This window comes from Aedes albopictus, chromosome 1 (genome assembly GCF_035046485.1).
Source record: "Aedes albopictus strain Foshan chromosome 1, AalbF5, whole genome shotgun sequence".
In the NCBI taxonomy this organism is placed as follows: domain Eukaryota; kingdom Metazoa; phylum Arthropoda; class Insecta; order Diptera; family Culicidae; genus Aedes; species Aedes albopictus.
Window position 1 is genome coordinate 301,750 of NC_085136.1, and position 23,018 is coordinate 324,767.

At 40.3% G+C, this 23,018-nt stretch overlaps 2 protein-coding genes across 5 annotated transcripts in view; one reads left to right on the top strand and one right to left on the bottom strand.

Annotated features, from left to right (window-relative positions):
• The window catches only part of LOC109405206 (lethal(2) giant larvae protein), a 91,235-nt gene that overhangs the window by 66,651 nt on the left and 1,566 nt on the right, over positions 1-23,018 (bottom strand). For 2 of the 4 annotated variants that reach the window (XM_019678219.3, XM_019678220.3), the window contains exon 2: positions 8,480-8,618. The exons of 1 other annotated variant lie outside the window; for it this stretch is intronic. The gene's annotated coding sequence lies outside the window, so the exon portion shown is untranslated. Of the gene's footprint in view, positions 1-8,479; positions 8,638-23,018 lie in introns of those variants that run through there. One more of the 4 variants, XM_062842737.1, reaches the window with a different exon arrangement.
• LOC134288272 (uncharacterized) lies at positions 19,071-19,739 on the top strand. Its single transcript, XM_062852609.1, has one exon. The coding sequence runs from the start codon at positions 19,071-19,073 to the stop codon at positions 19,737-19,739; it is 669 nt and encodes a 222-aa protein (XP_062708593.1).

The window sequence follows — 23,018 nt, forward strand, 5'->3', positions numbered from 1 at the left end:
TGTAGCATGCTATCAAAACACATTTATTTTTGGATTGTAGTTTAATTTTAAACTTTGCTGAATAAAGTAAAGTTCGCCCACGTATACCAAAATCATGAGACAGCGCACAGTGGCTGATTTCGTCATTTTAGCGCGCTTAATTAATAACTTTTTTAATATGAAGTTTAGCGTCATGGTGTCTTCGGGAAAGTTTTTCACTATGATAAGGAGCTTCTTTTGAGCTTCTGAGGAAAATGATCAATCCCCCTAAAAGTGAGATAGAAAATTTATTTTTTTAATTTTTCAAGATACGAGGTTGGTGTCTTCACAAAAGTTTTAGAAAATGTTGTCTGGAGCAACTTTGCCGAAGATACCAAGATTGCAACTCCGTTACTTTTCAAGATACGTTACGTTTTCTTTCATCAGCCCCTGGAAAAAGGTTTTTGCGCAATAACTTTCTAAAAATTGATTCTACAATTTTCTCATGTTCTACAAAGTTATAGATAATGAAAAAACACACAACTTTGCCGAACATGACATCCCGCTAATTCCAAAATCAAAATAGTTATAACGGTTTTTATAGTTTTTTGGGCCATATTTCAAGCATATATAACTTAGCTATAGGCAATTATATGCAAATTTCCTTTTACGCATGTGAAAGTACATGTAATTGCCTCTCTTAGAAAGCCAAAATCATCAAACTGTAAGAAACTGTAAGATGGTTTTGTATAGAAACTTACATCCATTTATGTTTTTTTTTTATATGGGATTTATATACATTTTCAACATATTTATTTGACATTTCATGTCAGCTTGCATTTTTATTGTTATTGTAAGTGTGTGTTAATATAAAGAAAGGTTTGTTGTGTATTCTGGATCATTCATGAAGTACGTTACATAAAAACTCACCAACTACTTCTATTTTCTTACTAACTCACAATGCTCCACGTAGTCCAGGAAAAAAACGCATAAAGTGAAACTTCCTTCGTCAGATCACGATTTAACAGCAGCTTTCTTTGAAGTGCAATAAGATTTATAATTTACTATAACCAATGTAGACATAGATATGTACTAGTGAGAGCGTTGACAGAATATGTCACGCGCATGTTTGGATTTTTTTAAGAAATGACGCTTTATTCGCTCTTTGCGTGGACTACGTGGAGCATTGTCAGTTAGTAAGAAAATAGAAGTAGTTGGTGAGTTTTTATGTAACGTACTTCATGAATGATCCAAAATACACAACAAACCTTTCTTTATATTAACACACACTTACAATAACAATAAAAATGCAAGCTGACATGAAATGTCTAATAAATATGTTGAAAATGTATGTAAATCCCATATAAAAGTAGCATAAATGGATGTAAGTTTCTATACAAAAACCATCTTACAGTTTCTTACAGTTTGATGATTTTGGCTTTCTAAGAGAGGCAATTACATGTACTTTCACATGCGTAAAGTAAATTTGCATATAATTGCCTATAGCTAAGTTATATATGCTTGAAACATGGCCCAAAAAACTATAAAAACCGTTATAACTATTTTGATTTTGGAATTAGTGGGATGTCATGTTCGGCAAAGTTGTGTGTTTTTCCATTATCTATAACTTTGTAGAACATGAGAAAATTGTAGAATCAATTTTTAGAAAGTTATTGCGCAAAAACCTTTTTCAAGGAGTTGTCGAAAGAAAACGTAACGTATCTTGAAAAGTAACGGAGTTGCAATCTTGGTATCTTCGGCAAAGTTGCTCCAAACAACATTTTCTACAACTTTTGTGAAGACACCAACCTCGTATCTTGAAAAATTAAAAAAATAAATTTTCTATCTCACTTTTAGGGGGATTGATCATTTTTCACAGAAGCTCAAAAGAAGCTCCTTATTATAGTGAAAAACTTTCCCGAAGACACTATGACGCTAAACTTCATAGTAAAAAAGTTATTAATTAAGCGCGCTAAAATGACGAAATCAGCCACTGTGCAGCGGTGAGCACAAGGTGAGTATAAATTACACGAATTTTACTCACCTCGTACTCACAGCTCTCTCACGAATTTGGTATGCGTGTGCGACCTTTACTTTTTTCGGAAAACTTTTAGATTAAACTACAATATAAAAGCCTTTCAAAGGCCATTTTTTGATAGCATGCTTCTGGACTGAGATAGAAGCAAGTGAGTATAACTTTTCGCGAGTGAGTATTCCCAACACTGGATTCAGAGGGTATTACACATAATCATGATGTTAGTAAGATTCGCTCAATGCTAATGCTAATAATAATGGAAATTTAATTCTTCGCTTGTAGAACATTTATTTCCAACCCTACTTTTTGGCGGTAACTTTTTAATTCTGGAAAAATCTGATACCGAAACAAACTTCAATATTCTTCTTCGATTTTAGAAAGGGGAGTTGCCAGAGTAAGATTAGTAGATGTTTAGACAGTTTAGAATTTAATATTTAGCTAGAAGTTGAAGCCACAATGACTCGCTAAGGTTACCAAACTCAGATATCCGATAAACATTCCGTTGTTTCTCAATAGTTTCTTGGAATTAAGGGTCTTCCCGATTGAAACCTTTTGAACATCTTTAAGTCCAATCGATCTAGGCATGAAAATAAGGTTAGCAGTGCCTTGTAGTGGTTACGACAAATGTATTCTGTCCAGTCTCAATAGCTCATGACAGTCAAAAGTCACGTGGCCGGTTGCGTTGCAGTATCAGACATCTGGATTGGGGGTGCATTACCACGATCATCTATCGTCGAATGAGGCAAAGAGAGAGAAAGAGGGATTAGAGAGAATGATGCGTACAAATGACCCTGAAATTAAGAGCACCAAGCCAAGCCGACGACGCAATGGAATGAATTCATCCGGTAAAGATGCGATCAAACGATAGCCAGACGAATGCCGAGGAGATATGTACCTATAGAAGGCAAAAGGAGATCAGCATTAATGAGAACCCCTTCTTGCGTCCCCTTAGCACTCGATTCAGCTCCTGGGTTGAATAGAAGTGCGCTACTCACTCTGGATGAAACCGCGAGAGACACAGTTACACACCAGATTGACATTACAGCGTGAAAAGCATCTTTCAATGTTACCTAGTTTCTGAATGCACTGCTCTGTTATGGAGGCGTCCGCCGATCAAACGGAAGGAAGAGCGCTTGAATTTGAGGTTTCCTTTGGGGCGAATCACGTTCAGATAGACTGATAGACGCATGCAATCAAAGATTTTTTTCTATTATCGAGAATCATCAGCACGGATTTTAGAAACTCTACACTGAAAAGAAAAATATTTCAAAATCTCATTTTATGTTTATTTGGTTTTGTGAATCATTTTCTTTCCACAGGATTTTTATCCCACTCTGCTGAAAAAAAGGGCAGACTCTGTAAATCCTTACAAGTGTTATAAACTGGTTCATTTTTTTAGCTACTCGCAAACGATATGCACGCAACACGAAGCGACAACAACCCAGGTAGGTATATCGTCTGGCTACGACCGGGTGTTTTGTTTTACGTTTGGAGGCGAGCTACGCGTCTACCGGACAACTACCTGCTAATGTTTATTTGTCTTCCACTCCGTCGTAGAATTGTTTTTATGACCAACGCATACACAAGTTTCGCACTTCGTCGCCAGCGTCACTGTTTTTGATTCTATTTTTGTTAACTCCTGAAGGAGATAGAAACGCAGAAAAAAGCGCTGTAGATAGCAAACAAGGTTGCACATTTTACGAAGAATGCTGGGTAGTCTACGAAGTTTGTTTGTCTATAGGAGCAATAAACATATTTTGGAGAGAATACAGTTTGGGAACATTTTGTGAGCTTGAGCTTGATTGACAAACCGTCGTAGTTGCTACTCCAGTATCACCAGATCAGTCACACTCACACAAGGATCCAATGAGATAGCTGCTTAGGACTACCAGGCATCATCTTCAGTGTGTGAGCGTTGTTGACCTTCTATTTTTTGACGAGAATGACACCTGCTACGTCAGGTTGCAGATCAATGTGGGGAGGGGAGGGAAATGATGATTACAGTCGCTTACCCACCTGAGTTCTCTGCACAAGGACATACGGGTGTTCGAGTCCTGTTGGATATTTTTTTTTTTTTTGGCACTGGTTCACGCATTGGTGCATGGATGCCAGGTGTAAAGTAATAGATTGTATGAAGATTACTGTGAAGATGATACGGCACAGTTCGCTTTGGTCGCATAGATTGATAGATTGATACTGTGCTGCGGAAGTTGGAAGGAAGGGAACCGCCCTCGTAAAAATGTCCAATACAAATACAATATGTATATTGTATTGTTACATTAAAATGCATTCACAATGCATTTCACAATGCTGCACCCAACATTCTTCTACATGCCTTGTTCAAAAATTTGCGACAATTTTCAAACTCAATCGACCGTAAAAGACGAAGACCAAAGATTGGAACCCGATTTCCCAATCAGTTAGGTCACCATTTTGAAAATAGTAAATACGCGTATAAATAAACCTTGGGAACGCTCGACATATTTCGGGCAACCATAAAAAGTTAGGGGCGTAAACAACGGTCGGAGCGCCCTGTCGCAATTAGTGTGTCACTTGTTCGTTTGTTTTCTTTATGATTATTCCTCGCCAGAGTTTAGTTGGAATGGCTAGAGGTGTGATACGAAACATGTGTGTTATCGAAGGCGTAATCATTGCCACTCTGATAAGACCACCGAATTTTTTTTCCTGTAACCATCGAAAGGAAAGAGGTATATGAATCGGCCTGAGGTCTGGGTTTCGCAATCCAATCACGTCGGACTCGAAGCAGTCAATACACGTGGATTTATGCGAATGCGTAGGTTTGTGATAAACACCAGAGCTCAATTGTCAGTTTTATGTGGTGTATTGAGTGTGTTTGTAATAAGACCGGGGATTTCTTTGACATAGTGATGACACCCATGTCTGCAAAGGTTTAGTATATTCTCGGGTAGGATATTTTCTCAATTTTTCCAAAAGCTAGTTTGTAACCGTGGAGGTGCTCGTATAAAATTGAGAGCAGGCTTCGTTTCCGTGGAGATGTAATTCCAAAAAGAAATGAAAAAAAGTGCAATTACTCATGAAACCAGCAGAGCTGATACGTATTTTATCGCATAGGGATTTGTTCTACGTGTGACCAAAACCATTTGGCTTTACCATTCCAGCATAGCAACGATAAGACATTTTAACGAAAATCGTGTGCAAGTGTATTGATTTAATCTTAGTTGTTCAATCAACGTTTCCGAATTTGGCTAAATTCAACTTTAGAAGGAAATTTCACCATTGTTTGAAACGAATTTGTATCACAAAAGATATATAAGGAAGTGTAATGTATGACGATTTGTTATTATGTTGTACCAACATAGGGGACTTGACGGAATTTGTTTTATATTTCAGTGATTAGACTACGAATTCAGACAGGATACAAACGATTCGATCGAATGTTTTTATTTAATTTTACACGATTGATCATCTTTTTCTGAGCCAATATTTATCCAATTTTATTCAGATTTTTGCCTTTTTCGTACACTAAATGTACTGAAAAGGCTATATGTTCACTCCAAAAATGACTTTTTGATAGAAGGCCCGGAAGGTCGAGTCACAAATACCAATCAACTCAGCTCGACGAATTAAGGTGATGTTTGTGTGTGTGTGTGTGTGTGTGTGTGTGTGTGTGTGTGTGTGTGTGTGTGTGTGTGTGTGTGTGTGTGTGTGTGTGTGTGTGTATGTGTGTACAAAAAACTTTGGCAGTAAACCTCACCCGATTTTATTGACCGACGGTTTATTCGACGCGGTCCCATTGTTTCCTATTAAAAATTCCCCGACGATGGTCCCATTGTTTCCTATTGAAAATGGTTCGAATCTGTCCATCCATGACAATAACTCCGGAACTATTGTCATTCAGGTGTTCCAGACTAGTACCCCAGGAAGGGGCACTAGCGAGAAAATGTAACAAATCCATACATGCGACACATCAAACCACGGCATTTTCGAAAACCTGATGAACGGTAAGCAGGAAAATAGTCTCAGATCATATCTGAACCGGTAGTGATCCGGAACCGGTTCCAGGTGTCCCAAAGTGACCAAAAAGAAAAGTGAACTAAACCCGTGCATGCGACACGTCAACCGCGGCATTTTCGATAACTCAATGAACAGTAAGCAGGAAAATAGTCTCAGATCATATCTTCACCGGTAGTGATCTCCGGAACCGATTCCAGGTGTCCCGCCGGAAGTGGCCAAATAAAAAAAGTGAACCAAACCCGCATGCGGCACGTCAAACCGTGGCATTTTCGATAACCCAATGAACAGTAAGCAGGAAAATAGTTTCAGATAATATCTGAACCGGTAGTGATCCGGAACCGATTCCAGGTTTCCCGCCGGAAGTGGCCAAATAGAAAAGTGAACCTTATCCATGCATGCGACACGCCAAACCGCGGCATTTTCGATAACCTGATTAACGGTAAGCAGGGAAACAATCTCAGACCATATCCAGTATGTTTCGGAACCGGTTCCGGGTGTCCCGCCGGAAGTGATCAAATATAAAAATTAACCAAACCCGTGCAAACGTCACGCCGAACTGCAGTATTTTCGATAACCTGATGAACGGTAAGCAGGAAAATAGTCTCCGGTAGTGTTCTGGAATCGGTTCCGGGTGTCCCGCCGGAAGTGGCCAAATAAAAAAGCAAAACAAAACCCGCGCATGCGACACATCAAATCGCGGCTCTTTAGATGATCTGATAAGCGATGAGCAAGAAAATTGTTTCCGACCCTATTTGGGGCCACCGGTAGTGTTCCGGATGCGGTTACGGGTATCTCGCTGGAACTGGCCAAATGCCAAAAAAAAAACAAACCTTTGAATGCGATACATCAATTTACGCGACTTTTTAGGAAAACTGAACAGTTAGCAAAAAACTAGTCTCAGACCACATTAGGGATAATCGGCACAGTCCATGAACTTGTTCTGGTTGTCCCACCGGAAATGGTTAAATTTGAACCAAACCCATGCATGCGGTATCGGAAAACCCCTGGACAATTATTGCTGTAGAATTACCGGGCTTAAGTTTTAATTTGACAAATTGGTCACCCTACACAATCTTGTTTGTTTTTGTTTTGATTGTTAGATTTGTTATTGAATTCTTCTGATATTGTGGTGGTACGAACGGATAGCTTGTTTTTTCTACGAATGTTGGCTTCCGGTGTTCATTCCGGTTGATCTCCAGACGGATCAGGTGTTGGATAGCGCTAAATTTAAAAGACAATTACACCGTCTTCGACCTTATGGCCTCTACAGACTGAACAGTACAAACATTCGACAACGGACAACACATAACACGAACCCACACTCCGAGGTTTACGAGACACCTAAACGACTGACGCCGCTAACTGCTCGGCCACGAAGCCCACCAAATACATGAACTTCCGGACGTAGCTGCTGCAATACCGGATCATTCGCATTTATAGTGTAGAACGCTGTGACATTTGATTTTTTTTTATTTCGACAAATGTCGAATGAGCAGGATACAAATCAAAAATAGTGTCGAATAAGCGGGGTAATACGGTATATCAAACAGCTGCTTTCGAAACCTGATGAAGGATTTGTGAGACCTCAGACTATATTTAAGACAGCCGGTAGTGTCCCGGAACCGATTCTGGGTGTCCCACTTGAAGTGGTGAAATATAAAAGTTAACCAAACGCATACATGCGACACATAAAATTGCTGCTTTTTTAGTAACCTGAAACAGTTGTCGATGAAGTATGTAGTCTCATGCCATATTTGGCACAACTGGTAGTGCTTCGGAATCAGTTCCGGGTGTCCCGTCGAAAATGGTCAAATATTAAAGTAATCTAAATTCATACATGCGACACATCAAACCGAGGCTTTTATAATAACTGAACAAGACCAGACGATTTGATGAGCCCAGGTTGAACCATCATACCACTTGACCAGCAGTCATTTCAAAATTGAAGTCTTCATACAGAACAACATTGAGCACCTGTAACTATGAACTATGCTTCGGAGTCCCATATCTTATCGCACAAATCATAATGATTACGTTCAGGGTTGGTCGGCTGGATTCAATGTTTGCTTTTGGTATTCTGGCAATGAAATAATGATAACAACTGTTTGAGCAAGTGCTTTTTTTCTACGCACTGAGTCATTGAAGACATCCGTATTCCCAAGATTTTTTTCAAGCTCTAATAGAGGTAGGTAATAGCAATAATAAATGAAGATTTAGCCATACAGAGAAATCCTCTTTCCAAAATCAATGGTCTACTATAATCTGCAGCAAGGCATGCTTCTTTTCGAACACACAAACATTGCATTTTCATCGCTGGCAGTATGAGTACAAGACGAGGAGAGGCAACAAGTGGCTCGTCTGACTGCACGTGGAGCAACAAATAACCGTCTGCGATTTTGTTTAGGTCCTGTGTGTTTCCACGGTTACCGTTATGACAGTGAGTAATTTACCAACATACATACTGCAAGAAAAAAAGACATAAAAACTCACCTGTTCGAAACACCTGATGATCTGATCTATCACTCAGCGGGAATTCCTCCAATCCTTTCAGAACTTCACATGCATACAGAGTCACTACTCAGTTTTGTTCGATACTTGTTTAACGGTTGATTTTTTTTTTTGCAAGGCACTTGAATTGAGAAATTATGAAATCAATATGTAGTTTGAACAATCCGCACAACACTTCGTTTAAACGTGCTGAAAAAACAGTCGACCCAATCCCGACCACTTCCAGCACATTTAAAGCAAATAGAACCCGTGTAATGAGGTGGTCAGTTCAATCGGCCGATAAAACCGCGCACTACAGTATATTAACACTTTTTGCTCTCTCCTGATGTTCCAATAACTGATCCCGATGATTGAACCGCACCCAAAAAAAATAACGCCAAAGAAACCGGCCACAGTGTTCACAGAGCAAAATAGCGGACCCGGCTGGGGCTGCACCACTATAAGCGCAGTTGCTTCTTTTCTCCAAACCAGACTGAAGTCTGGACACGACGACGGGACAACCAAACGGAGCGGAGGAGGAACCCGTTTATTGGGGCTTCACTTGCCCCCGCTTGGGGATTTGGACGGCGGCGGCCTGCACGAAAGTCTCGATGAGTGCGATGACGATCAAGGAGCGATGTGGACGAGGTGTGGATTGTGCAGGTGGCGACGGCCGGCAAGTGAATGAACGTGGTGAAAAACACTCTTCTTTGGAGCAATAAAAGCGAGTCGATTGTTTTCTGCACAACTTTTCGATTCTTCTGTCGATTAAGGTGTCTTGCATTAGGTAAAACTGTTATATCTTTACGTTAAAGCCTCAATTTAGAATTTGAAGATTTAATTTGCAACGTTTTAAATTTGTAAAATATATATTTTTTTATGATACCTGGTACACGATTTCTCGTCACTATCATCCTAGAAACGATCAAGTTACACTTCACGGATGAGTAAATGCGAAGGAACAGTTTTTTTTAAGCTTTTAGGCGTCGTTGACAAGCACACATACTCGAGGCATGCCACGCGAGTGATTCTATAACATTCCCCAGAAAACCATTCCCCAGAATACCAATCCCCAGAATTCCATTCCCCAGAAAACCATTTCCCAGAATGTACCATTCCCCAGAATGTACCATTTCCCAGAAATCCATTCCCCAGAAATCCATTACCCAGAATGCACCATTCCCCAGAAATCCATTCCCCAGAATGTACCATTCCCCAGAAAAGCTTAATATACTCGTCTAAAAAGTTTAATTCGATACACAAACAGTACAAAGTTGATCATAATGATATGTTATAGGCAAGGATTTTAACATTATAGTGTTATTACGCGCAAAAATCTATTTCTTATACGATATATCCATAAAAATATTCTACAATGGTTCAAACGTTTAATTACCATTGTACACAGTTGCATGTTGATCTTTAAACCTATCTTGAAAGATCACAAACTGTCCATTCCAGTTGCGTTGCTATAAAATGTTTTGTTTTTGACAGATTTGTGAAAATTGTGCAGCACTTGTTTCACGATGAATAAAGTTTTAAAAGTGATGTGCAAAATTTACAGAGAAAATGCATTTTCTTTTGATGTTGTTCAGTGTACAAGATACTAATGGACCAGTTTATGGTCGGTTTATATTAAAAAGATTTTTCTGTCGAAAACTTTGAGTTACTCGGAAAGACTCAACTGACCACGTTTTTCTACGCAAATGGTTGAAGGAATCCATCCCAATGGATGTTCCTAATTATTCGCTTCAAAGGCCCTTCATTCATGCGGTATGAGAAGGGCTTTTATCATTATTCCAATACTATGGAATAGAAAAAGTGATCATAGGTATAAGCAGTTTTAATGCCAGCAATTCTAAATATTTTTAATGAAGAAGGAAAAAGGTATCATTGTTTTCCTTTTGACTTTCAAAAACCCAACAATGTTCCTTCTTGTAAAACAATTTTTTTCTTAGAATGAAGGCAATTAGTAATTTTTTTGGAATTATAACTGCTTACATTTTCAACATAGATTCTCCCTTCTTTTCTACATAGGCTGTTCTTTCAAATTGCACTTTTCAGGAAATTATGGGCATTATTGCAACCACCGGTGTTAAATTGATGTTATATTTATTATATATTTTTTTCAAATTTCTAAACACCTGTGCCTGTTGGGCCGATAATTACCTAAACATTGCAACTCGAAAGAACAGCCCATGTAGAAAAGAAGGAAACATCTATGTTGAAAAAGTAAGCAGTTGTGATGCCGATAATTTCCTGAAAAGTGCAATTCGAAAGAACAGCCTATGCAGCAAAGAAGGAAACATCTATGTTGAAAATGAAAGCAGTTATAATTCCTATAATTGTACCAATTGCCTAAATTCTAAAAAAAAGCTTGTTTAAAAAGAGGAACAGTGTTGGGTTTTTGAATGCCGAAAGGAAAACAATGTCACCACAGACAAACAGACGTAACACTTCGAACATTTTTCGATTCAAATTTTAGTCTCGGAAACAGATTCGCTTAATTCTAAAAGGACTGAATTTACCCAACCATCAACTAGGTGGCAGTAGTGTCAAACTCGAACAAAAACGATGCGAGCGCCGCGGATTGGCAGTTGGTCAACCCTCAAATAAACCGTTAAATCGAAGTACGATGGCAATTATCAGAGTGTTACGTTTCCTTCTTGAGGGCCCATATAGCCGAGGCGGTAAACGCACGGGTATTCAGCATGACCATGCTGAGGGTGACGGGTTCGATTCCCGGTCGGTCCAGGATCTTTTCGTAAAGGAAATTTCCTTGACTTCCTTGGGCATAGAGTATCTTCGTGCCTGCCACACGATATACACATGCAAAATGGTCATTGGCAGAGGAAGCTCTCAGTTAATAACTGTGGAAGTGCTCATAGAACACTAAGCTGAGAAGCAGGCTTTGTCCCAGTGAGGACGTTACGCCAAGAAGAGGAGAGAGGAGAGGACGTTTCCTTCTTCGTTAAAAAAATGTTTGAGTCGTTATAAGAATTGTTGGCATTACAACTGCTTATATGTTCATCAACAATTGTCCCTTCTTTTGCATAGGCTGTTCTTTCGAGTTGCACTTTTCAGGAAATTATCGGCATTCCAACTGCGTATATACTTTTTTAACATAGATTCTCCCTTCTTTTTTGCATAGGCTGTTCTTTCGAATTGCACTTTTCTGGAAATTATGGGCATTACAGCCTCCACCGGTGTTAAAATTGCTAAAATATTTATTTAATATTTTTTTCAAATTTCTAAATACCTGTGCTTGTGGTGCCGATAATTACCTGAATAGTGTAACTCGAAAGAACAGCCTATGCAGAAAAGAAGGAAAAACTACGTAGAAAATGTAATAAATTTTGATGTCGATAATTTACTGAAAAGTGCAATTCGAAAGAACAACCTATGCAGAAAAGAAGGAAAAATGTATGTTGAAAAAGTAAGCAGTTGCGAAGCCAATAATTATACCAATAACCTAAATTGTAAAGGCAAATCATGCTTATTTCCAAAGTTTTTAAGAATTTTTGGCAGGATGTTTCTTTCAGTGATTTCTTACGATTAAATATTTGATTTTTAGCGATTAATATAAACCATTCAGGGTCTCCAGTTAGCTTAGTGGTTAAGGCTATGGATCGCCAATCCGGAGACGGCGGGTTCGATTCCCGTTCCGGTCGGGAAAATTTTCTCGACTCCCTGGGCATAGAGTATCATTGTACTTGCCTCACAATATACAAATTCATGCAATGGCAGGCAAAGAAAGCCCTTCAATTAATAACTGTGGAAGTGCTCAAAGAACACTAAGTTGAAGAGAGGCAGGCCAAGTCCCAGTGCGGACGTAGAGCCATAAAGAAGAAGAAGATAAACCATTCAGAAATAAAACAATAGTTTTATTTTCTTTCTGGGGAATGGTACATTCTGGGGAATGGAATTCTGGGGAATGGTACATTCTGGGGAATGGGTTTCTGGGAAATGGTTTTCTGGGGAATGGTACATTCTGGGGAATGGAATTCTGGGGATTGGTTTTCTGGGGAATGGTTTTCTGGGGAATGTTATAGAATCCACGCGAGTTTGTCATTCAATTGCTAAAAATAGCAAACACCGAGTTGACTAGGTTTCCTAGACAGAAATTTCCCTTACGATAGTAAAGTCAGCTTAGATAGCTGTGTAGTATCGATAGCGGTCTGATCCAGTGGTAGGAGTCCACTATTCAGATGACCCCTAATCCATGGTATCATGCGGCTTTATGCTTACCGTGCCTAGGAATGAATGGTTAGGGGTGTCTAATAAAAACCCAATCGCAAACGGATCCTGTATAATACCTACCAGGGCTCCCTCCACAGTATTTTGTCCTTACTGTGCTAACCGGAGCAATAGCTCAGTGGACGTTGTGTTTCTCCGAGCCAATCAGCTGCCTTCTCTTACTCACAAACTTGAGGCTGATTAAAGGTGGGATTATGAAGATGTCATGCGATTTACATAGTGTATTCTGTGTATTCTCGCCTTTGGCGTTTTTCAATCGATACTGATTCGGTTTCATTGCTGCTGTGCTTTTTTGTACTGTGATTGTAAAGAGTTTACTTGCCTAGTTTTGGTATTGGCTACGGTTAAGATAGCTCAGATCAATCTTCAGCATAAAAGAACAGCAACGATCAATCTTTACAGACTTGGTAAAGCCCATAAGGCTTTAGTACAAGAACCTTACGTTTGTGAGGCATTCATCATGACAGCTTTCGAAGAAGTTTGCCTTCTGCGATCTGTAAAGACTACAAGAGGAATCCCTTGGTGGAACTCTGATCTGGCGAAGCTCAGGAAACGATGTAGAAATAGTTGGAACCTAGGTTGGAACAGTCGACATTCGACTGGATCGGAGGCTTTCAGGTCGGCTTGCAAGGCACACCAGGAAGCTCTTCCATCTGCTGAACGATCCGACCGGAAAACTTTTTGTACAAAGTATCCAGTTTGAGCTTGAGTGAAGTCAGTAGGTTGAACAAAATCCTTACGAAATCCAACGATTTCCGAGTGAACGGACTTTGTTTACCAAATGGCCATTTCACTTCCTCTAATGAGGAAGTTCTGGAATGTTTATTCAACACACACTTCCCTGGATGTGTGGATATCACATCATGAGATAAACCTGGTCTTTTCTTGTTGTTATGATTCTCTGACTCGAAGAATAATAACTTTAGAATCGATTGAGTGGGGACTAAATAGTTCCACTCCTTTCAAATCTTCTCGATCAGATGGGACACACCCTATCTTGCTACTACTTGTTTGCAGTTTTGCTACTACAGGGTATATTTCCAAAACTCGGCGGAATATTACTAAAAATTTATTCCCACAGCGGGTCGTTCGTCGTATGAACAAGCAAAGAGTTTCAGGCCTAGCAGTTTGATCTCTTTATTTCTGAAATGCTTAGAACGCATTGTCGATCACTACAACCGCAATGTTCATTTGGCTAACATGCCTCTTCATGTGAACCAACATGCCTACTCATCTGTCAAGTCCACTTTTAGGTATACAAAGTTGTTTATCATGCCGAGAAAACAGGAAATTTTAAGTGGCTGGACTAAGACTAGTGGCCGTGACTTTTACCAGGCCTGCAATTTGAATGTACCAGATATGAACCCAAACGTTTTCTGAATATTTTAAACAAAATATTGCTGAAAAATTTATTCAAAATATACCTCACACTTTTTTATAATTCCTTTAATTATTGTTCTTTTAGTTGAATAACAGTTGGAGTAATGCGTTGAATTACCAGGAGATCGTTCTTTCTTCCGGGATTCTTCTCAACAATTTCTAAAAAAGAGACTCAATCTCGGCAATTCTCGTAAGATTGCTGCGAGTAATAATATTATAGATTCCTTCAAAAATGTCCAAGAAATCCATGGCGCCTCGTAACCTCACTTTTTACCTATTCAACGATCCTAAAAAAATTCAAATTACGGAGAATACAGGGTCAGAATCAAACGTAAAATTAGCGAAAATGGCCATTCTCGATATTTTCTTTTAATTAATGGGTTGATTTGTTGAGAAAATTCAAGAATTTACACTTATTGAACAGGTAGATTTGAGGTTAGGGAATCGCCACTACCAATTACCGGTCAGACTCGATTATCCGGTACATAAAAAAATCACGTTGGATCGGATAATCAAGAACGATTAAATTATCCAGCGTTATTTTTGGGGCAACTTCAATAGTCTTCCTTTAGGAAATTTCTCCAGCAATTGCACTGGTGAATTAGGAGTAATTCCTCTGTCGATTACTTAAGGAGTGCCATCTGGCGATTCCTCTAAAAATTGCTTCTCCAAGATGTATTTCTGGAGATTAGCCTTCTAGAAATTCTTGCTAAGGATTCCTTCAGAAACTCCTTCAGGGGATTCTAATATAGCATATATTTTCTGGGATGTCTTTCACGAAGTCCTTCTGAGATACCTTCATCGATTTGCTTTGGGGATTCCTCCACGAATGCCTTCTGTGGAATTCTTAACATTCATTTATGGATTTCTACATGATTTGGGTTTTTTAAGAATCCCTTCAAAAGTTTTTTTTAGTGTAGTCTGGAAGTCCTCCGAGAATTCCACCTCGAAATGAATCCATGAGTTCGATTTAGGTATATCTTCAGGAACTTTCGAAGGACTCCTAGAAGAAACTGCTGGAGGGCTTCTAGGGCTTCTAAAAAGCCTTAAAGAAATCCCATATGAAACTATCGGAGAAATCCTGAACAGAATCCCTGAATGATTCAGACAAAGGATTCCTGGAAGATCCCCAAAAGACACATTTGAAGGATTATCACAATGAATTGCTGAAAGAGTTTCAGAAGGAACGCCTTGAGGATTCTTAGAAAGAATTTCTTGAAGATTTCCAGAATGAACTCATGGAGGATATTCAGAAAAAAAAATCCTGCAGGATTCCTAGAAGAAATCTTTGAAGAATTTCTAGGAAGAAGTCTCGGAGGGCTTCCGGAAAAAAAATTGGGAGGATTTCCCGCAGAAATTCCTAAAGAATTCCTAGAACAAACTTCTGAAGGATTTCCAGAAGGAACCCTTGGAGAAATCCCAGAAGAAGTTCCTGGAGAAATTGATGGACGAAAATCAATAGTGTTTGGCATTTATTCCGCCTTGCAGTTTTGGTGTGGAGCAGTCGGGAATTTCGAGTTAGCTTAAAGCCCTTCAAGTAATAACTGTGGAAGTGATCAAGGAACACTCACTAAGTTGAAGAGAGACAGAATTCCTCAAGACATTTCAATTCCTAGTGAAACTCCTAGTAGGATGTTGGGGTCAATATGACCCAGGCAGGCTCGCTGAACGAACTATCGTGTGGCCCCTAGCCTAACATCTTAGGAAAGTTATAAATCTCGGTAGGATTTCTAGGAAACATTTAAAATGAATAATATGTTCTCAGAGGGAAATGCTGTAAAAATTTCAGAAGTAGTTGCTAAAAAAATTTCCTTGATTAGCAACTTTTCTGTAGGTATCCAAACAAAAACTCCTCATGGAATCCCAGAAGGAACCCCAAGGTAAAACCTAAAAAAATACATCGAAAAATCCACGAGATTTCTTCAAGAAAGCGTAGAACAAACTCCTGAAGCTAAGACACTGTTCATAAACTACGTACTCTTATGTGCATCTGGTAATTGGGTTGTTTAGTGAATAAAATATTGCTAGTTTCTATAACCTAATCGAAAGAGCTCATTTTTCTGAGTATAACGTGATTTTATTGGATTCCAATACCTTTGTTTTGATGGTTAAATTAACAAAACAGTTTTCATTTTTGTGGATAGAATGACAGCTCAATCGATAAAGTGACAGTTCGACCCGAACAAAAAAAAATCCCCATACAAACTTTAAATGCATTTTAAAAATAGTTCCCAAACTCCGAAAACTATGAAATTTTGGATTTCGACTAATTGTTGGGCGGAGAATCCGATTATGAAGTAATCCGGATACCCCTAAAGAACCCAATTCAGGATATATTTCCTGTATCTAATGAGTCTTTTAAGAAGGTCCTAAACGGGCAGAATATCGGAAAAAATATGGTTTCACTTTTTCAAGACTGACGAGCCATCACGAAACAATATATTGTTTTCCTTCCAAAAGGCATTCCTCCACGAGTATTTTCTGAGATTCCCCCAGGTATTCGTTTACAGATTCCTTTAGTAGTTTCCTCAGGGATACTTTTAGGAAAATGCAAGGATTTTTTTGTTTACAATCACTCGAAACTTTTCTAGAACTTCATTTGGTTTTCCCCAAGAAGTCTTATCTGGGACTGGTCTAGGTTATCTCGGACTATTCCGCTTGGATCTCTTGGAATCCCACGAGAAATTTTTGAGAGTTTCTGACTCCTGGGTTTTTTTAGGAATACCTTCTCGAATAAACCCAGATGTCTCTTTTTCAATTCCTTCTGGAACTTTTCCGGGATTTTTTTCGAATCGGAATTTAGGAAAACAATTCGGGATTTTAATTAAGACATCCTGTTGAAATTCATCCATGAGGTGGTTTTGAGATTCACCAAGATTTTCCTTCCGAAATTCCTACAGAGTTTCCTCTCATTCTTCAGAATTTCCTATACGGGAATTCTTCCGAGATAATTACATAAAATTGATCCAGAAATTGTTTCTGATGTTGCTACAGGTGTTCCTTCTGGGGTTCCCTAAGAATTTCTTTCTGGGATTCTTTAAAAAGTTTTTTTTTTTAAGATTTCGTTACGACATCCTGGTATTCTTCAAATAGTTACTTTCGGTTATTTTTTCAGGAAATCCTTTTGGGACACAAGCGATTTGGCTGGATAATATCTTTGTTCGCCTTCCTGGAATTTCTCCAGGATTTCTTACTACGCTTGTTCCAAGAGTTCCTTCTGAGAGTCTTCCAGAAGTTTATTCTATGAATGCTTTAGGAGTTGCTTCTAGGAGTCCTTAATGGATTGTTTTTGAGAATCCTCCAAGCGTTCCTTCTGCAAATACCCTAGAAGGCCAGGAGTTACAGGGGATAGACAAAATGATCGGGACAGGCAAAATTTTCACTTTTCAAAAAATGTTCAATTAGTTGTAACTTTTCGAAAAGTGCATCAAATATTTTCAAATTTTTACTGTAAGTTCCTCAACTAGTTGTGTATCAGTGGACAAAATCTGGATAAGATCAAACAATTCTTCACAAAGTTATAAAGATTTTTGAAAAAAGTAAAATTATCCGACAGCCAACTTTGTGCTGTTATATCTCCGGATTCAATGAACCGAATGCAATGAAATTTTGATCATTTATGACTTATATAATGAGCTATGGGAAACAATTGACTTAACTTAATATTCTTAACACGGAAGAAAATTATAACGATTAGATTATTTTTCTAATAAAACACCAAATTATCCAAAACATCAACATCGTTTCAAAATTCAAGATACAAATTATAGTTCATTCAGTTTCCCTCTAATTGACTTTTATATAAATGCGTTTTGAAGGAAAGTAACAACATAGCCGCCAATAAAATGAAAAAGTAATGGGATGCATATTAAAAATAGACCAATTTACTAAAAATTCGTGAAAGAAATAAAATCGCTATAACTTTTTCGCTTGGTAAAAATTTCAAGTTGAATCAAATGTTTTCCAGAGTTTATTATATAAGTCACGAATGGTCAAAATTTCATTGCAATCGGTTCATTGAATCCGGAGACAGAACAGCTCAAAGTTGGCTATCGAATAATTCTATCTTGTTCAAAAATCTTTATACCTTCGTGAAGAATTGTCCGATCTTTTCCAAATTTTGTCCACTGATACACAACTAGTTGAGGAACTTACAGTAGAAATTTGAGAATATTTGATACACTTTTCGAAAAGTTACGGCTAGTTGAACATTTTTTGGAAAGTAAAAATTTTGCCTGTCCCGATCATTTTGTCTATCCCCTGTATTTCTGGAAATCCTTAAGAAGTTCCTTTTGAAAATCATCCAGAACTTCCTTGTGGGATTCCTTCAGAAATTATTTGTGAGAATTTTTTGGAAGTTCTTTCTATGAACCCTGCAAGAATACTTTCAAGAGTTTTATGTGGGAACCCTTCAGGATTGGTGAGACTTTCCAATGAATTTCTTCTGAGAAACCTTAGTTTTTTTCTGGGAATCGTTTAGGTGTCCCTGCATAAATCCCTAGGTCGAATTCCTGGATCCCAGACTTAAGTCCTCAAATTTTCGGTTTGAGGTTTCGAAACCTCTATGGGGTGTGATTTGTGACCATCCCTATCGCAACGCTTCGCACGAATTGGAGAGAGAAGTGTAGAATAAGAAGTATAGATTGACAGCGCCATTCGAGTTGCGCATTGCGAATAGTAAAACATGTTCTGACGAGTAGAGAAATAAAGTAGTTGATAGTATTCTCGATCATTTTATTTCGTACCGCTTCCGTCCACCACAGTTGGTGACCCCGACGTGATTTCGTAGTTACCGCGAGTTCGTAAAGTTCCGTAAACAATCGAGTTCGGTTTCCGGTTACACAACCTATCGCTCCGCCGGTTCGTCGTCATGACAGAAAACGGAAATCAAAACATCGCGCAACAAGCCGCCAGTGTGTCCGTCAAGCTTCCAGAATTCTGGAAGACGGACCCAGAAATGTGGTTCGCACAGGCGGAAGCACAATTCGTTCTTGCGAATGTTACCAAGGACGAAACAAAATTCTACCACATTGTGGCAAAGGTCGACCAATCGGTGATATGCCACGTCGCCGACTTGGTGTCAGCCCCACCACAGCAGGACAAGTACAAAGCGGTCAAGGATCGTCTGATCGCTCGATTTGCTCTTTCACCACAATCACGACTGGAGCGGTTGCTCGGTTCCTTCGATCTTGGTGACATGCGCCCTACGCATCTTCTGGCCAAGATGCAAGAACTGGCCAACGGCCTGAATGTCACCGACGACCTCCTCAAAATGCTCTTTTTGCAACGAATGCCGGCTCACATTCGGCCGATATTGACCATCAGCGACGGAACGTTGGTCAAGTTGGCGGAAATGGCCGACAAAATGGTAGAATCGCCACAAGCATCTGCAGTGTCTACCACGTCAACCATCGACGAGCAAATGGAGAAAGTGAAGGAGCAACTGGAGGTGCTTAGTGCAGAGTCCCGTCGGCTAAAAGCCGGCCCATCAACCGGATCCAGTGGTCGCCGCAGTCGTTCATCCTCACGTTCCAGAACCGGAATGGAAATGTGCTGGTATCATCGTAAGTTCGGGCAAAATGCCGAACGGTGCAAGGAGCCATGCAAGTACACGCCAAAAAACTAGATCCCAACTCACCTGAGTCGGCTGAGGTGGGTGGCGTGTTTTCAAGCCGACGACTAAAAATCTTCGATAAGACAAGTGGCATTTGCTTCTTGATTGACACCGGCTCCGATGTCTCAATTGTTCCAGCTTCGAGGCAGGACAGACTCTCTGCGCCAATCCCGTTCGTGCTTCATGCTGCTAACGGCTCAGAGATAAAAACGTATTCAACAAAGTTCATAACAACCGATCTCGGACTCAGAAGACGCTTCACGTGGAACTTTCTGGTTTCTGACGTCAGCCATGCCATCATAGGAGCTGATTTCTTAGCTCACTTCGGGCTGCTCATCGACATGAAAAACAGAAGCCTTATCGACGTCAAAACAAACTTGCAGTCTGCCGGAGAGCTGATCATCGCTGCTGTACACACTATCACCACCGTCAGCTGTAATCACCCGTTTCACGAACTTCTGAAGCAGTACCGAGACATCACGCTCCCATCCACGATGCAAGCGGCGACGCAACATGACGTCACTCATCATATTGTTACCAAAGGACCTCCAGTTTCATCGAAGGCTAGAAGAATGCATCCAGACAAACTCAAGGCTGCAAAGGAAGAATTCGCCCTCATGTCCGAGCTCGGAATTTGCCGTCCGTCCAGCAGTAGCTGGGCTAGTCCGCTCCACTGCGTGATGAAGAAGAATGGACAATTTCGATTCGTGGGAGACTACCGCGGATTGAACAAAGCTACCGTTCCTGATCGCTACCCGGTACCACACGTACATGACATCCTGAATTCACTGCAAGGTAAGAAAGTATTTACTACCTTAGACTTAGAGCGAGCCTACCATCAAATTCCGGTAGAGGAGGGTGACATTCCCAAAACGGCGGTCATTACTCCTTTCGGTCTTTACGAATTCACCAGAATGCAGTTTGGCTTATGCAACGCGAGCCAGACTTTTCAACGTTTTATGAATAAAATATTGGGAGACCTCGACTTCGTAGTGACGTTCATTGACGACGTTTGCATCGCTTCAGAATCTGAAGAGGAACACAAGGAACATGTCCGAATTGTCTTTGATCGACTGAAGCAGAACGGCCTTGTGATAAATGTAGCAAAGTGTAAGTTCGCTCAACCCGAGGTGGAGTTTCTTGGCTACTTGGTAAATAGCACGGGCATTAAACCGCTGCCGTCAAGAGTCCGGGCAATCACCGAGTACGTACGTCCATCGACTGTCAAAGAACTTCGCAGATTCCTGGCACTGGTTAACGTGTACAAGAGATTCATTCCCAAAGCGGTAGACATGCAGTTGGATTTACGCAGGATGATTCCAGACAATCGCAAGAACGACAACCGGATGTTATCGTGGGATGATTCGACAACAGCTGCTTTTGAACGCTGCAAGAACTCTCTAGCCGAAACCGCATTATTGTACTATCCAGACTCAACGAAGCAGTTAGCTCTAATGATTGACGCATCGAACACTGCTGCCGGTGCGGTTCTGCAGCAATTTTCTGGATCGTCTTGGCAGCCACTTGGGTTTTACTCTGAGAAGTTTTCGGATTCACAGAAGAGTTACTCGACATTTGGACGTGAATTGACGGCTATGAAAATGGCGGTCAAGTATTTCCGATATTTCTTGGAGGGGCGGCAGTTCGTTATTTTCACCGACCATAAGCCTCTTACATACGCCATGACTACGAACTCATCTAGCAGGCTACCCCACGAAGAACGTTATTTGAAGTACATCTCACAGTTCACCACCGACATCCGCCACATAAATGGTAACGAAAACACCGTTGCTGATGCTCTTTCCCGTGTAGATGCTTTAGCCGGCATCGATCTTTCAGCGATAGCGGAAGACCAAGCAACTGACGAGCAGTTAAAAGCCCTGATGAAGTCATCGGTTCTCAAGATAGAACCAATTCGAATTCCCAACGTGTCTCGACCAGTATATTGTGATGTATCCTTGAAGAATCGTATTCGTCCTTTCGTTCCAGAGAAGCATCGTGCCGCCATAATGCAGCATTTTCATGGCCTGGCTCATCCTGGGACAAAAGCTACACGGAAGTTAATCTGCGACAGGTTTATATGGGCGTCTATGAACCGAGACATCAACAGATTTGTCCAAGCGTGTGTTGATTGCCAACTATCGAAAGTAAATCGTCATACGACTTCAGCGTTGGCCCCATTCGACCCACCGAAATCCAGATTTCGACACATACATATTGATCTCGTTGGACCCTTGCCGCATTCGAATGGAAATCGATACGTGCTGACTATCATTGATCGTTTTACACGGTGGCCAGAAGCAGTACCGTTATCGGATATGACAGCTCCTACTGTGGCCAGGGCATTAACTTCATGTTGGATATCGCGATTCGGCTCTCCTGAAACCATTACATCGGACCAGGGTCGACAATTCGAGTCGGATTTGTTTCGTGAATTGGTTTACATCCTGGGATCTCATCATATTCATACGACTGCTTACCACCCTCAAGCCAACGGATTGGTGGAACGTTTTCATCGAACTTTGAAGGCGGCTTTGATGTGCAAGAAGGGAAATCAATGGAGCGAGGAGCTACCATTGGTATTGCTCGGGTTGAGAAGTGCATATCGAGAGGATTTGAAATGCTCTACTGCTGACCTGGTTTACGGACAACCGTTACGCCTGCCTGGGGAGTTCTTTGATCCACCGGCATCGAATGTCGATCGAACGGATTTCGCAAGATCACTGCATCAACATTTTTCCAGCATGCGGGCACCGGAAACTCGTCATCACTCCAAGCCATCTGTCTTCAAGCACAGTGCACTGAGAGATTGCAGTCATGTATTTATTCGTATTGATTCAGTTCGACGATCCCTGCAGCAGCCCTACGAAGGTCCCTATCAAGTGGTAAGCCGCAACGATAAGCATTTCGAAGTCATCATCTCTGGAAAGAAGCAAATTATTTCAATAGACAGAGTCAAGCCAGCGTTTATGTGCAATCATCAAATCGAAGATCACCCAGAAGACGACAGCCAAACCACAGTTACTCCATCTGGTCATCGTGTCCGATTTTTGGTGTAACTGGGGGGGCCCTATGGGGTGTGATTTGTGACCATCCCTATCGCAACGCTTCGCACGAATTGGAGAGAGAAGTGTAGAATAAGAAGTATAGATTGACAGCGCCATTCGAGTTGCGCATTGCGAATAGTAAAACATGTTCTGACGAGTAGAGAAATAAAGTAGTTGATAGTATTCTCGATCATTTTATTTCGTACCGCTTCCGTCCACCACACCTCAAATGGTATTATCTATC

Bases quoted from the DNA above. Each gene is read 5' to 3' on its own strand.
- LOC134288272 (XM_062852609.1), top strand. From the start codon at position 19,071: ATGTGGTTCGCACAGGCGGAAGCACAATTCGTTCTTGCGAATGTTACC.